The sequence below is a fragment of the Typopeltis vanoorti genome, chromosome 5 (genome assembly GCF_054136105.1).
Source record: "Typopeltis vanoorti isolate ZY-2024b chromosome 5, IOZ_Tvanoo_1.0, whole genome shotgun sequence".
Lineage (NCBI taxonomy): Eukaryota > Metazoa > Arthropoda > Arachnida > Uropygi > Thelyphonidae > Typopeltis > Typopeltis vanoorti.
In genome coordinates, this window is record NC_143553.1 from 145,104,973 (window position 1) to 145,120,891 (window position 15,919).

General features: G+C 30.9%; 2 protein-coding genes across 2 annotated transcripts in view; one reads left to right on the top strand and one right to left on the bottom strand.

The window, feature by feature from the left end:
• The window catches only part of LOC150106905 (transcription factor E2F3-like), an 86,433-nt gene extending 83,521 nt beyond the window's left edge, over positions 1-2,912 (top strand). The window contains exon 8 of the mRNA XM_090393367.1: positions 2,581-2,912. Coding sequence (XP_090249493.1) covers positions 2,581-2,792 — 212 coding nt within the window. The 3' untranslated portion in view covers positions 2,793-2,912. The remainder of the gene's footprint in view (positions 1-2,580) is intronic.
• The window catches only part of LOC150106906 (esterase OVCA2), a 122,943-nt gene continuing 109,822 nt past the window's right edge, over positions 2,799-15,919 (bottom strand). The window contains exons 9-10 of the mRNA XM_090393368.1: positions 15,427-15,575; positions 2,799-2,941 (exon numbers count right to left, since the gene is read on the bottom strand). Of these exons, the coding sequence (XP_090249494.1) occupies positions 2,912-2,941; positions 15,427-15,575 (179 nt within the window). The 3' untranslated portion in view covers positions 2,799-2,911. The remainder of the gene's footprint in view (positions 2,942-15,426; positions 15,576-15,919) is intronic.

Here is a 15,919-nt window from a genome sequence, read left to right on the forward strand (position 1 = left end):
TGTTTTCTCAGTATCTGTCACTGAATATTCAAAAGTTAGACACTTGTTTTCAAACTCATTTTTTCTCAAATAATATTTGATTCTACAGTTCATCTCTGAAAGCTGCTCAACATTGATTCTTTTGTACATATTTTTTCACATGGTATCTTTCTCTAAATGGCACCTACTTCCTCTTTCAAATAATCTGTATTCTTGTGTCCTGAATTAGTATAAAGATATTTCTGTCGACAATAACATGGTCATTGAGACTTGTGTTCTCTTTACTCCATGTGAATTTGCGCATATCTCTATGTTGGAACATGGTGTTAGTTCAGGATATGAGCTAGTCATTTTTAATACCATGTTCCAACATGAGGATGTGCACAAATTCACATAGAGTGAGAGAATAAGAAGTAAATAAAATGTCATGCACTCTTTTATTGTTAATAGTGATGTCTTCATGTTCAGTATACATGGGATATTTGAAAATAGCTTTTCTCTGGGAACTTTATTGTATGCCTTTTCCACATCTACAAACCTTAAATACAGATCGTTGTTATATTCATATGATTCTATGGTTTTAAAGTCAAAATCATCCTGGCAAATGTTATTTTGTCTATTAAATTATATTAGATAAGATATTATATTCTTATTGTTTGTTTGTTTTAAGATTCTTATATGCATAAACAAATACAGTTTGCATGTGAAGGATCTTCACGATTAGGTTACTTTTTATATAGAAGCTGATGACTTCATCATGAAATGAAAAAATAAAGGTGTGCTTTGCACATAATGCAAGCACACCTTTGTGGTGTATTATAGGAAAGGTCACTTTCCTATAATACACCACAAAGGTCACTACCCAAACTGGTTTTGACCTTTATTTGAAGTCTCCTCAGTGAGAGCTAGATCCAGGAAGATACTGAAGTTGCATCAGTGTAGAAGTCATGTCTCATATACACATAGTAAAATGGCGTTTGACCATATTTTTAAAATATTCTGGATTAGAGATAATTGTAGAAAATTTTTTTGCTTGGTTATAAGTACATCATAATAGACAAGAAATTGTTTCTCGTTTTAATATATAAGAATGTAATAAGAAATATATTATTGTTTTAGTCCTATATCCAAGCATAAACAAACAAAGGAAGCAGGTGCATTGCATTATGGAATATTAAGGCAGTTGATGAGAAGTCATTAGCTGCTGTATAAGTAGTCTACTTCCAAAGATACTTCATGTACAAACTTGGGTGCAAAGTTCTGACAAACACCTAGAACAAAAATGATATTAAAGCAACTGATATAACCACAAGAAAGAATATATCTTAAAATCCTTTAACACTCATGTTTCATCAGATTGTAATCATTTGTTCTTTTTCATTTAGGATATATAAGACAAGTCAGGCATGTTAATTCATTCATGGTGAATGATCACAGCTTTTCAGCACACCCTCGTGTGTGTGTGTGTGTGTGTGTGTGTGTGTGTGTGTGTAATTTTACATGGCATCTCAGTTATGAAATACTGAACATCTATAATACACTAACATTTTGGTCAAAAGATGAGTTGAGAATCCCACTTGAAGACCAGTGACATGGTCTTATGCTCAGAAAATGATTGGTGACCTGATAGGTGCCTCCACAGTGCCCTCGAAAGAACATGTTTCCATAGTAGGATTAAAATTTGATATTTTAAGGATACTTGTGACATAAAGACTGTATATTATAAGCACATAAACACAAGAAAGATATTTAATTAGCCAAATATTTAGGTCTGAAAATTGCAGACCATCTTTCTTGTGTTTATGTGCTTATATTATACAGTCTTTATGTCACAAGTATCCTTAAAATATCAAATTTTAATTCTTCATGGGGAAAATGCCACCAAAATAACTGGTAAATTAGGAAAACTTTCAGTTATACAAGATAGGTTACGAGCAAAGATCAATTTTAAAAAAAAAATGCCGCGACAACAAGATTATTCCCAATTTCGCTAAGATTAAAGAAACCATAAAATCTCCTGGAGCTCATAATATTTACCGGAACACCAGCTTATCTTTAATCCATAACCAACTGAAGATGATCTGCAATTTTCAGACCAAAATATTTGGCTAATTAAATATCTTTCTTGTGTTTACGTGCTTATGTTATACATGTTTCTGTAGGATTTATATCTGAAACTCCAAGGGTGATAAGATAGTCCATCGTATCTGTTAATTGCATGTTTTTCTGGTCATTTTGTGGGATGGAAAACCAAAGTTTCTGGTCTTTGATTGCAGCCTCAGTTCAAATGCTAGCTGGGATAATACAAGCAACACTTAAGACTTGTCAGTTGAAGGTGAATTAGCCAATTTCCCATTGTGGTCAAAGTAGTTCTCCTTCTGCAAAACTAGCCAACTCACTGAAATGCACATACAGCTATTAGACAGGATGTGATAGAATTATCCTTAACAGTAATCAAACATTAAAAATCAACTTCCACTTAAATTTAATGCTACATATCTGAATACTTCAAAATTAACTATGCACTTCATTTAAATTTTAAAAAGTGGTAATAAAATACATTATTAGATCCTGTTAAATAAATATTTCCATTATTTGCAGGAGATCCGACCTTGAAACATGCTCTAATATCTGAAGATGATGACCTTGCACCAATGGGCAAACACTTTCTTCTTCAAACTGAAGATCAACATAGTGATACTCTGCCTTTTGTTTCCCTAGAACCTCCTCTGTCTGAAGATGACTATAGTTTCTCTTTAGCTGATGGGGAAGGCCTTTCAGATTTATTTGATGATTACAGTGTATCCATATGACAGATATAATGTGTAGCTATATGAGTTTTGCATCCCCGAAAATATGAGTACACCAGAGAAGCTGCATACCTCAGGAGAGACGGTTACTGTGAAAGATCCATGTTTTTTGCAATTGCATTCTATTTGGAAGATACTTGAATGGGAGTTTGCTATGACCAAAAAGAAAGAAAGAAAAAATGGTTGAAATGTTTGGCATGTTAATTTCAACCCTGTAATGTTAAAGCAGAACCAAAGTTTATTTTTCATTATTGCTCATGGCAGTTTAATACTTTTCTGAGAGTTTATAAAGGTTAGATAATCAGGTTACACAGTATTTACTTTTTTAAAATGCACCATGTAATTTTGTCAGATTTTCACTTTTTGACTGCAATGAAGCTGTCTGATGGTTTCTCTAGTTGGCTTTTGTTTAAAACACCAGTTTGGATATTTTAATTGTTTACATATAATTTCATCTATGTTTCATTGAATTATATTTTTATTGAAATTTAACCTATTTATAAAGTTAATATATTTTAGCGTAATTTTGATACTGTTTCCAAAATGTATTAAGTTTCTAGTTTTTTTTAACTGGAATGTTTAACAACAGATAATCAAATATTTTCAACCACATAGTTTTTATATTTTCTTGCATATCAACAACCTTAAATAATGATTGCTAAAATCTGTGCTTCTGAGAAAGTTCAGTACAAATTTATTATAATTATTTACATTCCATACATTTTTTTTTTCATCTGTTATGTTTTAAGGCAGAAAAATAAGTTTATCATTTGCATTATATCCATTTTCTGAAATTCTCCATATTTCATTATCTTCAAGTAAGAATGAAGCCATTCTCTTGAGAAAGTTTGTGTTATTGTTTCTCTGCCCATTTTGTAATAGTCTAATAGTTTATGGAAGAAATCTTGAAAATGGCAAAAATAATTCTCCCATCCCATAGTTTTGAAAATCCTGATGATTATCAAAAACAGTGTATAATTTTTCAAGGGTCATTATTTGTAATGAAACAATTAAAAATATGAAGAAAAGTGCATCAATGTTTTATTTCCTTTTATGTAAACAGTTGACTCAATGTACGTTGTTTTATTCTCAAGAGAATCATTTGGAAAGATTGGTTCAATACGATTTTAAATTAATCACCATGCTATCTTATGTATCTTAGAAAGCATGTGAACAAAAAGTTCACATGTTTTCTGCAAATACATGGGATTGAAATGTTTGTTAAATGTGTTAATAGTAATAAGAATACCAAAGTTAAGTACTTTTGTTTAATCCAGAATGTGATAATTCATGTACTTTGTATTATAAACTTAAGCCACAAATTGTGGCATAAAAAACACAAATAATAGTAATGAGATGTGCATGCTATTTTCTAATTATCTTGTCTTACTGAAAACAATCAGAAAGTGTTTAGTTAATTATCATCAGAATATTTCATAGGAAGAGAATGTTCATGTGATTTGCATTCTGATTTTTTTTTGGTGGCAAAATTGCATACTTCATGTTTGCTTCACATACATAAAGTGCTTACATTTTATGTTTGAAACAAATTTATAAAAGGGATTCTGTTTATCAGGAATTAGATTCTATAAAACATTCTAGCTATGTTTTATACATAGTAGTTTAAGATTCTTATTGTTAAAAATAAAGTCAAAAGTGGAATAAAAGCTCATTAATTATAAGTAATAATATAATATATTGTGATGAAATCAATGTATTGATACTTTGGGGTAAAGGAGGTACTGTTATTCTCAAGAAGTCTTCAAATTTGCTTTATCCAAAATCATTTTACTGATTTCATGTTGATTAAACATAAATATAAACAAACCCTCCATCTTAATAAAATCATACTGTTTCATTATTTTTAAGATGTGCCATAAAAATTTATTTTACATTTCACTTCTGATATTATTACTGAAAAGTATATTTTTTCAATATAATTTTTCTGTGCTGTCACTTATATAAAAATTTGGAAATGTTTCGTTCCAACAAAATAAAAAAGAACTAAATCAAGAAACAGTATCTCAAAATTTCTAATTATGGATAGCCAGTAAATAAAAGTTATTTTCCTTTCAGAAACTGTTAACTGATTCATAATCCAGTTATCACTGGATTATGATAGGAAACAATAGTAATTCAATCTTTATTATACTGTTACAAAACTTAATTTCAAAATTAGTTAATGTTATTTTGTAAGTTAATCATAAATATAAAGTATGTTAGTCACATTATAAACTAGGTATTCACATATAAAATTTTTTAAGTGGATTAGCATTTAGATAAGCAGGGCAAAATTCTGTAGTCTGTTTACTTTGGAAAAATCTTGAATTAATAGGAATTTGAATTTTGTATAACTTGATAGTATGGATTGAAATATGAAGTAATATGTATGCTGTGAATTTCAGGTATATCATTTTAAAATATTAATAATTCTAGGAAAATTTAATAAAAATTAATTTACTTGTTTTTGATTGTTAAAATTTTTTTTGCTAAATAATTTATTAGTGCATGGAAAGTGTTGAACTTTAGTGACCATTGAGTTAGAAAATGATAGCTTTAATTCTAGCAGGCTGGGTGCCATCATCTGTGATAAAAACCACTTGAAAAAATAAAACATAGAAAATGAGTAGACCTACACTGAATTTTTATTTTAATTTACAATACAATAGAGTACTAAAGTCTGTTGCCTAAGTGCTTGACCAGAAAGAATTTTATGTAGCAAAAGAACAGGACGAGAAAAAAAATGAAAAATGTATATGAAATGACTTTTGTGGAGCTGGGGTTAAGATGTCTGTTAAAGAGGGGGGCTTAGAAAGGATGCTAAAATGTGTGCATGGTGCACTATTCAGTTATGTGGTTTACCATTAATTTCTATGGTGTATTTTTGAAGTGGTCCTATAATTAATAGTGCTACATTTAAAATATTTTAAGCTATTTTTTATAGATATTCCAAAGTTTGGTATTATATTATCTTGCTCTTTCACTTTTTTTTAAAATGAAAGTTGGCTTTTTTTTGTGATTCCACTCACAAAGGGTTGCAAGCCTATTGTACATTTAATACCTTAGGCAGAATAAGATTAGATAATTTGATTTCCCTATTCTAGGGAAATTTTTTTTCCTCACAACTCTCCAAATAAGTAAAGTAGTGGTCTCATACAGTGAATTTCATCTATCACCTAAGAATTAACAAAAACATTCTTGCCCATGGTAGGATTTGAACCCATGGCCTGTTAGAGAACAGATATGCCATTCACTTGGATAGCATAACACAGTACAGCCAAGCTAGCTTATGATGAATCATAGCAACATTATGGGATTGGTTGTTATAATTGCTCCTATTATCTTTCAAAAATTTTAGACATTCAAGGGCCCTCTATAATCATGCAAAAAAAATGGTAATGTTATTTAAAAAATTCTACGAAACATGATTAATTTTTTAGTATTATTTTCTAGGGTAAAAAATTGAGATTAGAGGTTTTAAACAGAATAAATAAATAAATTCTGTGTGATGATATAGCGTTAACCCTTTTTACAGGAGTTAACGGTACCATCTAGTCCCCCCCCCCCCCAAATTTTATCCGGGAACCGGCATAGGCCGACGAATTTCAGACCTATGGCTGACTCAGTATTCCTGACTGTAATCCGTGTGTGTCCTTGGATCGGTTTGCCTGCTTGCGGGATGAAAAACACCAGATAAACTGGCAGAAAAAACCCTGCTGTCCACACCCAAGACCGGCTAACTTGGCTATGAATGAGGAAGATCCTTGAGCTCCTCACGTCGTTGACGGGAATCGAACCTAGGACACTCCTTTCCCAGGCATATGGTTGCGAAGCGCAAAGCCACTAGGCTAACCACGCAGACTTAAACAGAATAATAACTGGCAATGGCGTATAGATAAACATACTCTGCATGGTCCACTTGCGAGTACACTCCTGGACATATATATTGTCAATAACCTTTTATGTGGCTCTCAGCCACAAAAGGTTATGATCAACCTACCATGGGTGGGTTAAGAATTTTTTTTCTCCCTATTTTTAATGACTTTTATTTATTTTTTGCCAAGTCTGAAAAACCCTGCTCTAGAGACCAAACGTAGAACTTTTTCAAGCCACTTCAGGCCTCCAATAAGTGTGGTGGTGTTTCATGCTGAGTGATGAAAGCCATCTCTCATGCTGTTAAACTATAGAAATTTTTGAATGTAGTTTGCTATGGTGAAGTAGGCAAATTGGTACAAAGGTCCATTATTTTTGTATTTCGATTACACATGGTCCCTATGGTTTAGCAGTACCTTTCACTGGCAGTAGATTGGCCACTGATTAAAAAGCAAATGAAACCAGCAGATTTAATACACTGATGCACATTGGTCTTAAGTTAGATTGCTTAAAACTGAAGGTTTTATGTTGCATTACTTAAAATCTACTACCACTAATGGGGTATGTGAATACCACTTAAGCTGATGTTTACACGTGTTCAGGTGTGAATGAGATGTTTATGCTTCCAACTTTATCTCTTTACTCTTTAAAAAAACAAAAAAATTTTATTTTGAATCTTGAAAACTGAGCAGATGTTCCTTACTAATCATTTTAGGGGAATTACCTAAAACTAAGCATTACAGCTGTCACAGTGTCATCTCTGACATTTCTATGAATGGAACAAGTTCTGCTAACTGCTTCATTCAATATAATATTAACATAAAAATTAAACTTTCAGTTTGGAATCCTTCTTTTGGTACAGATGAGTGTTTGTTTATTCTATGAAATGACATGGTAAATCTAGTATTTTTACTTACAGATTCACACAGAGAATAAAATGGAAAATAATCTCAGAGGCTTGCATGTGTCATAAATGTTTACTTTTCATGCTTGAGGAAATACAAATTACTTGCTTATCATTATGATCAGCACTGGATATTTGATAAGTAAAACAGTCTACACTCGTAATTAAGACACCAACACACCACCTGTTTCATAGTGATAATTATTAGTACTTGTTCATATTATAGTGAGAAGTAGCTGGATTTATGACCATTCTGTCTCTTTTATTAGACTACCTATAGGGTAGTCTAATAAAAGTTTTTTATTCTTTTTATTTTTTTATTCTATTTTTTTGGCAGTTTTTTTTTTATCAGTACTATATAGTATCAGTACATCTTATACTATATAGTATCAGTACATCTTATAATTGCAATAAGCAGTTATGAAGGAATTTGCACTTTGTATGGGAAAACAATTTACGAGATAATGTTAATCCAAACTTAGTGATTATGAGATTGATGCATTATGGTTTCATTAAGTATGAATGCATTGTTCATAAATGTTCAAGTTGAGAAAAATGGGATATGTCTTTGCTTTTATCAGTATTTGTTTTGTAATACATCTTAGAATAGGATATAATTAACACATACCAAATTGCATGCATGGAAAACCATATTATTCTTAGTAGGACCATACTTGCTTTATTCCTTTTTACAAAATAACAGTTGTGCTATACTGCAAATTCACATAGTAAAAAAAAATTATATTTTACACATTTTGATGTTTCATTTTCATTCACCTGATTATTAAGTCAATTGTCAAGTTGTGTATTGAGTAATCTTTTGATTGGTATACTTTTGTGTATTATGATTAGATATATTTGCTCTCAGGCCAGTTTGCCTGCCTGTTCTGTAAGAGGGGAAAATGTAGGGGGGGCCTGCTGTTTATACCCTAAGACTAACTAACTTAACTGGTTTTTGTGTTAATATTAAGTAAATAATTGTGTTTTGCATGCTAATAAACTATCTAGTCGAAGAAAGAATTTTTGAATCTATATCACATGATAAACTACATTTATTGAATTGCCTACTTCCTTGATGATGCAAGAATAGTTGCACTTTGAAACTACGTAAAAAAATATGCATATGTGGGCATTTCTCAATTAGTTATGCCAGTTTCAGGGTAATATTAAAAAAAAAATGGTCCATAAGTTTCAAATATTCTATTAGGTCAGTGAACTAGGTAAACATTGGATGAAATGTAATAGTTTCCATGTTGCATGAAAAAACACTTCTCTAAAAATATTTGATTATCATATGATGTTAAACTATTCATATGAACTTCAGTTTCTTTAACAACATTTTGTGAAAATGGATGAACCAGGCAATGTATATTGTATTGTTGAATGATATGGTTAGCATATCTTGGCATCAGCTGCTGCTGCTCATAACACAAAGTGCTTTCAATTTATGATAAGCTGCTTCATTCAAATATGTTTCCGTTGACAATATTTGGGGAAAAAATACATATAGAATAAAAGAAAAATTCTATGATGCAATTTGAATGGAGATATTTGCACTCTTTTTATGAAATGTGCTACACATCATTTTTTATGACAATCTCATCCACAAAAAGTCTGAAGATATTAGTATACTTAGTATCACTGATAAGACAAATAATCAGAAAATCCTGCTCTGCAGACCAAGAACTTTTTTTGAATGCTACTTTATGCCCTCAGTAAGCTGAATTGATATCCAAAAAATACATATAGAATAAAAGAAAAATTCTATGATGCAATTTGAATGGAGATATTTGCACTCTTTTTATGAAATGTGCTACACATCATTTTTTATGACAATCTCATCCACAAAAAGTCTGAAGATATTAGTATACTTAGTATCACTGATAAGACAAATAATCAGAAAATCCTGCTCTGCAGACCAAGAACTTTTTTTGAATGCTACTTTATGCCCTCAGTAAGCTGAATTGATATCTAGTTGCACTTCCAGATACTTAGATCAGTATTTCTCAAATTTAATGCCATTTCATCCTTACATGATTGGTTTTATGTTGTGCAGAATTTGTTTAATGCTACCTTTAATAAAAATAAAAAAAAATTTAAAAAATCGGCTAACGCCTTTTATCCCCATATAGGGAATAGGCGAGGCCATTTTAGTCCTATATCAAACATTTGGAGACTTGAGTGGGCAGGTTTAATCTCCACTGGTAGCCAATCAGAGATAGCTTTCAAAACTAATGAGAATATATTATCTTAAGAACTTTTATTGTTAAAAGACCATAAGATTTAATAATTAAAAATACAAAGAGCCAACAAGTTTCACTAGCCACTGTCTAGCATTTTCAAGGCTGTACTGGTGTGAAAACAAATGCATCAAGTTACATGAAAACATACACTTTAGTAACTGCTAGGCCATTACATTTGATAATTCGTGTTTGATGGCATGCATGCATTCGAATGCTTCAGTCAGAATCCAGTACATGACCACATGTTGTGTAGTTCTGTAAAGCTGAGAGAATTGATGAGATATTTTCATGTCTCCAAGAATAGCACCTTGATTTCTATTTAAATTATTGCCTGTGCATAGCACCACTGCTGCTTCTTTGAAAGTTCTGTGTCTGTAGTCATTCTCGATGTAAGGCATAGAACTGTTTTTCCAATCTATAACATGATTTGATGTTGAGAAATGATGAGCTAAACCAGATGTGATGATTCTATTGTGATTGACATCTCCCACATGTTCCTTCTGTCTTATTTCAAAACTTCTAGAGGTCTGTCCAATGTAAGAAAGGCCACACGTGCATGGAATTTCATATACTCCAGGAAATTTGAAGAATACCTCATCTTTGGGTGATCTTAAGACTTGTCTGATCGTGGTAGTTGGTTTAAAAACTACTCTGATGTTATGAGCTTTTAACATTCTCGCCAATTTTGTGGATACTAAATTAATATATGGAATGACAGCTGTGGACACATATTGGGACTCCGTTCCACGTTGTTGGAGGTTGTCTTTAAAAAGCAATTTGTTTAAAATGTTAGAAGGGTATCCATTCAGAGATAGTGTTAGATGTACAGAGAGAACTGTCACAAATAGCTAACACTATCTCTGAATGGATACCCTTCTAACATTTTAAACAAATTGCTTTTTAAAGACAACCTCCAACAACGTGGAACGGAGTCCCAATAAGTGGCCACAGCCGTCATTCCATATATCAGTATCCACAAAATTGGCGAGAATGTTAAAAGCTCATAACATCAGAGTAATTTTTAAACCAACTACCATGATCAGACAAGTCTTAAGATCACCCAAAGATGAGGTACCTTTCTTCAAATTTTCTGGAGTATATGAAATTCCATGCACGTGTGGCCTTTCTTAAATTGGACAGACCTCTAGAAGTTTTGAAATAAGACAGAAGGAACATTTGGAGGATGTCAATCACAATAGAATCATCACATCTGGTTTAGCTCATCATTTCTCAACATCAAATCACATTATAGATCGGAAAAACAGTTCTATGCCTTACATCGAGAATGACCACAGACACAGAACTTTCAAAGAAGCAGCAGTGGTGCTACGCACAGGCAATAATTTAAATAAAAATCAAGGTGCTATTCTTAAAGACATATGGAAATATCTCATCAATTCTCTCAGCTTTACGAAACTACAATATGCTAAAAACTACACATGTGGTCATGTACCAGATTCTGACTGAAGAAGCATTCGAATGCATGCATGCCATCAAACACAACAGCCTAGCACTTACTAAAGTGTATGTTTTCATGTAACTTGATGCATTTGTTTTCACACCAGTACAGCCTTAAAAATGCTAGACAGTGGCTAGTGAAACTTGTTGGCTCTTTGTATTTTTACTCATTAAATCTTATGGTATTTTAACAATAAAAGTTCTTAGTTTTAATACATTAGACCAAATATGAACAATTTAATATATTATCCTGTATATTTATTTATGCACAAACCATGTTTTTTTTTGGATTACCTAATCCTTAGTTCAACCATAGTATTAATATAGGTGGGAGTCATGTTTTAAAATTTTTTTTTACATAATTCATTTAAGTAAATATAAGAATTTCTCTAGTCACATTAAATCATATGTAATTTGAACAAGTATCACAAGTTCAACATAAATGAAATAAATACTTTCATTTATTTTTAGAATATTATGCAATGTTATGTTCTCAACTATGACAAAATTCAACACTTTATTTTGAAGTATATTGAAAAAGTAAAAAAAAGATCGAACAGTTTTGGAAATTTGAGATTCAGAACCATTTAGAATTTCTGATTATAAATTACTTGAACACACTGCCTGTTCATTAATTTGCTTGAATATTAAAAAAAAAGTTAGTCTTAGGTGATAAATTTTTTATAAACTTTCAGCTTTTCATCTTGCTAGCTCAAACAATTCTGTCAAAATCAACGAGGATACAGTTATTATTAATTGTGCATGCATTACATGTAATTTGTATTGCATATATTTGAAGATTTGATTTTTTAACGATACTTGTGACATAATGATTAGAAATATATACATGTTAGCACAAGAATAATGTTTAATTTTGCCAAATATTTCGGTTTGAATATTACAGACCATCTTCAGTGGCTACATAGGAATAGTTTTTTTTAAAAAAAAAAAAAAAAAACGTGGAATATGAACAATTGATCATTCATACATAGAACGAGCTGCGTGATGTCATAATGCTAAGTATTAGAAGAGTAAACATTTTTAAAACATAATTAAAGATATTAATTCAAAAATTCATATAATGATCTTAAATAACATTAGACTGATTAAAAAACTAATAATTTAATGTGTTATCCTGATTAAACTTTCCCAAATTTTTGATATAGATATACAGTCATTACGATTCAAGTTAGGATGTTGAAGTAAGGCCTCTACACTTTCTTTAAATAAATGTTCAAGTTTGTAGTGACATCTGTGGAATACGATCAATTGTTCGTATTCCACCTTGTTTTTTTAAAAACTATTCCTATCTAGCCACTGAAGATGGTCTGTAATATTCAGACCGAAATATTTGGCAAATTAAACATTCTTGTGCTAATGTGTATATATATTTCTAATATTTGAAGATGTTTTGGGTAAATTTTTAGAGGACTTAGAAAATTAAATTATTGGCCATTTTCTGTGTGTTCAGCATGAGGGGGGGGGGGGGGGGGCTTCTGGCCACTGTAAAATGCAACTGGATTTATTTACTTTGCGGTATATATATAAGTAGTAAATATAGCCCAAGACTCACCTGCTGGTTTTATTTGAATTTTTTAGTGTAGTATGGTATATTGATCATTTTTCTAAATCTGGGATGTAAGCAAGTACACAGCATTATCAAAGTTAAAATGAGGAGAAAAAAAAAAAAAAAAAACAGAATAACAGTCCCCTCCTGTCCCACATACATTCCTAAATTGTCTTAGATTAGGTGAATGAATGACACGTTTTATCTATATTTTTTTAAGCAATTATCATGAATTAGTAGATTACCAGTATATATATTTATTGTTATCTGTAAAAATGCATTTTTTTCCCTTTGTGTGTATACAAGTTTTATGTTTTTAAGGAAATTTTGCCTTAAAAATAATATTTTCTGGATCTGCATGAACTTTTTTTTTCTTGTACATTACCTAAAATATTGGATTTATATTACATGTATAGCCCTTATTTCTTTAAAATTGTGACTGATAATTGATAAGCATTGCAAAACAATTCTGTTTGTATATAATTGTTGTAGGAGACAAGTTTTTACCAGTCTTAAATACACTTGTTTAATTTAGAATTCATTATGTTCAGAGTATGAGGATTTGTATTAGACAGTTTATCTAAAACATGGTGTATTTCAGGATTTTTGTGTGTATGTGAACCATAAAGTAAAATTTACTGTTGGACATTATTTTAAAATTATAGCAGAAATCATTTCATGTGATTGTCTGTGAAAGTACTAGTGGTGGTAGATGGCATTGGTGTTAGATGATGAAGTTTGGTGGAGTAATGAGACGAAGAGTTTTAGAGTAGATGCCCTCCCTCGATGAGTCTTTGGACTTCCTGGAGGTGTGATGTAATAATAATATTTATAGATAAAACACAGGACATGACAGCCCTTTGGAAGGAAATGCAAAAAATCAGACATAAAATTATGCACATTCTATTACATATTAAAAATCTATTCATAAAACTGTTTCTTGCCATAAGATATGGAATGGCTCAACACATGTATGTGTGTACAATAAATGTAACAAATCAGAACTGTCACTTGTGCCTTGCCTTCAGATGAGTATTTGTATCTAATTGCTCTGGGGGAAAATTAAGTTTCAGAAGTTTAGCTGCATGTTTCAGAACTTCTAACATGTGAATGGGCAATAATACAACTTATTTTTATATAATGTATATTTGTGCAAGTGTTGTGCCATAAAGTGCACATTTTTGTAATTATTCACATGTTGATTTTATTCACTGAGTATTATGTGACTTCATATGCAGTGTAACACTGCTATAACTGTTATCTTTAATAGTGTTGTCATAACAGATATGAATAATTTATAACATACCTCACTTTTAAAGCATGTGATTTAAATGTTGATGTGGGGGGGGGTATATTCTGGTACAGAAATTATGTTATTTCTTTGGTTAGAATTGGGTTCATGTAACTAGCTAAAGAAATGCTGCAGTTCCCATACTATTTGTGTTCTCCATGATTAGTTTTGTGCATCTTTGAATATTTTTAAATAGTTTGCAGAGGTATAACTTTAGCATATCCATTCCTTTAATACCATAAAGCTTAAGTTCTTAATTGTTGGGGACACTAATAAATGTGAATTTAGATATTTGTTATGAGTTTACATTTTGGATTATAGCATTTATAAATAGTTGCAATTTCAGTAAAAATTTTTTCTGTGCAAGTATTAAGAATGCAAGACCTAAACAGATAATGGCAGATCATCTATTCAAGAATTTGATTTCACATTTCTTGTGGAAGAATGAAGTTTGGATATGATTCCATTATGTTTATACTCATTCAGGTGTGTTGAAATTATATAGGACTTGAATTAACAAAGATGTAAAATGGCATTTGTTGTGGCCTGAGAAATGGTTTTTAAATTCAAATTAAAAGAATATTTTTTTTTCACTTTATCACCTTATAAAAGCTTGCTGAAACTTTGTGATCATATTTTATTTTGAATGTACAGGTCCCAACTATTAAGAGTGGAAATTGCCTCACAGATTTTTGTGAAAAAGTTTTGTATATTAAATATTCTCTGATCAGTTTTTTCATTTCTCTAGAAGTGTTATTTTGATTACACCCCGGTATTTTATGCACTCATTTTAATGTAAAAAAAGTATGATCAGTTTATTTTTACATGTGTGTGTATATATATAACATGTTTTATTGCTTTTAAGTTTCTTTACTATGTGTGATCGCAAGAATTTTTGTACATTATTAAAAATTTGTATTTATTATATGTAATAATCATATGAATTTATTTCTATATTCCCACCCATTTTGTCAGTGTAGTTCCATACTGAACTGGCATGTTGTTATTTTTATGTGCATAACTGAAGCACAGGGTCACATCTGGTAGACAGTGTGTTAATCTTAGTCAATTTACAAGGTAAAGACCATATATTTACTCATCTTGTATATCTTAAATAAACTATCAGTTTACATCTGTCTGCACAGAACCTTTGCAATTTTTGCTTCACTTGTTCATTACATGTGCACTATATAATATAATACACTATAAAAAAGAAAGAGAAAAAATCTTTATAAAAAAGAAAGAGAAAAAAATCTTTATAGTAATACAGTGCATTCCTCTTCTGTTTGTCATTTCCTTACATTATCTGAAGAGCAATCCTTTGAAGATTTTTTTTTGATAAAATCAAAATAATGAGCTTTATATTCACTATTTGTTGGAATGTAATGTCCCCCAGGATGAGTCACAACATATGGGTGAACAAAACACCTCAGAAGAGCTTGACTATTTTCTAGAAAAAGAAAAAAAAAAGTGATTAAAAGAAAAATTTTAGTTCTTATATTTGCTATTATATTTAAATGCCAGTGAATGGAAATTAAATATATTAAAATATCCACCTAACTATGCTAATACAATACTTATTCATTTACTGATTTCATTTAATATAAGGAAGAGGTTGGTGTTATATTAATTTCTGCTCTCCAACAAACAGGTTGTGTTTATATCCATCTCATGATGGGTATGGATATTTGTGAATATGTCTTGACGTGGAAGACCAGCAAGATTACTCAGCAGATATGCTAACCACTTGGACAACCGAGTGGTTAGTGTATCTGCTCTCCAGCCAAAAGGCTG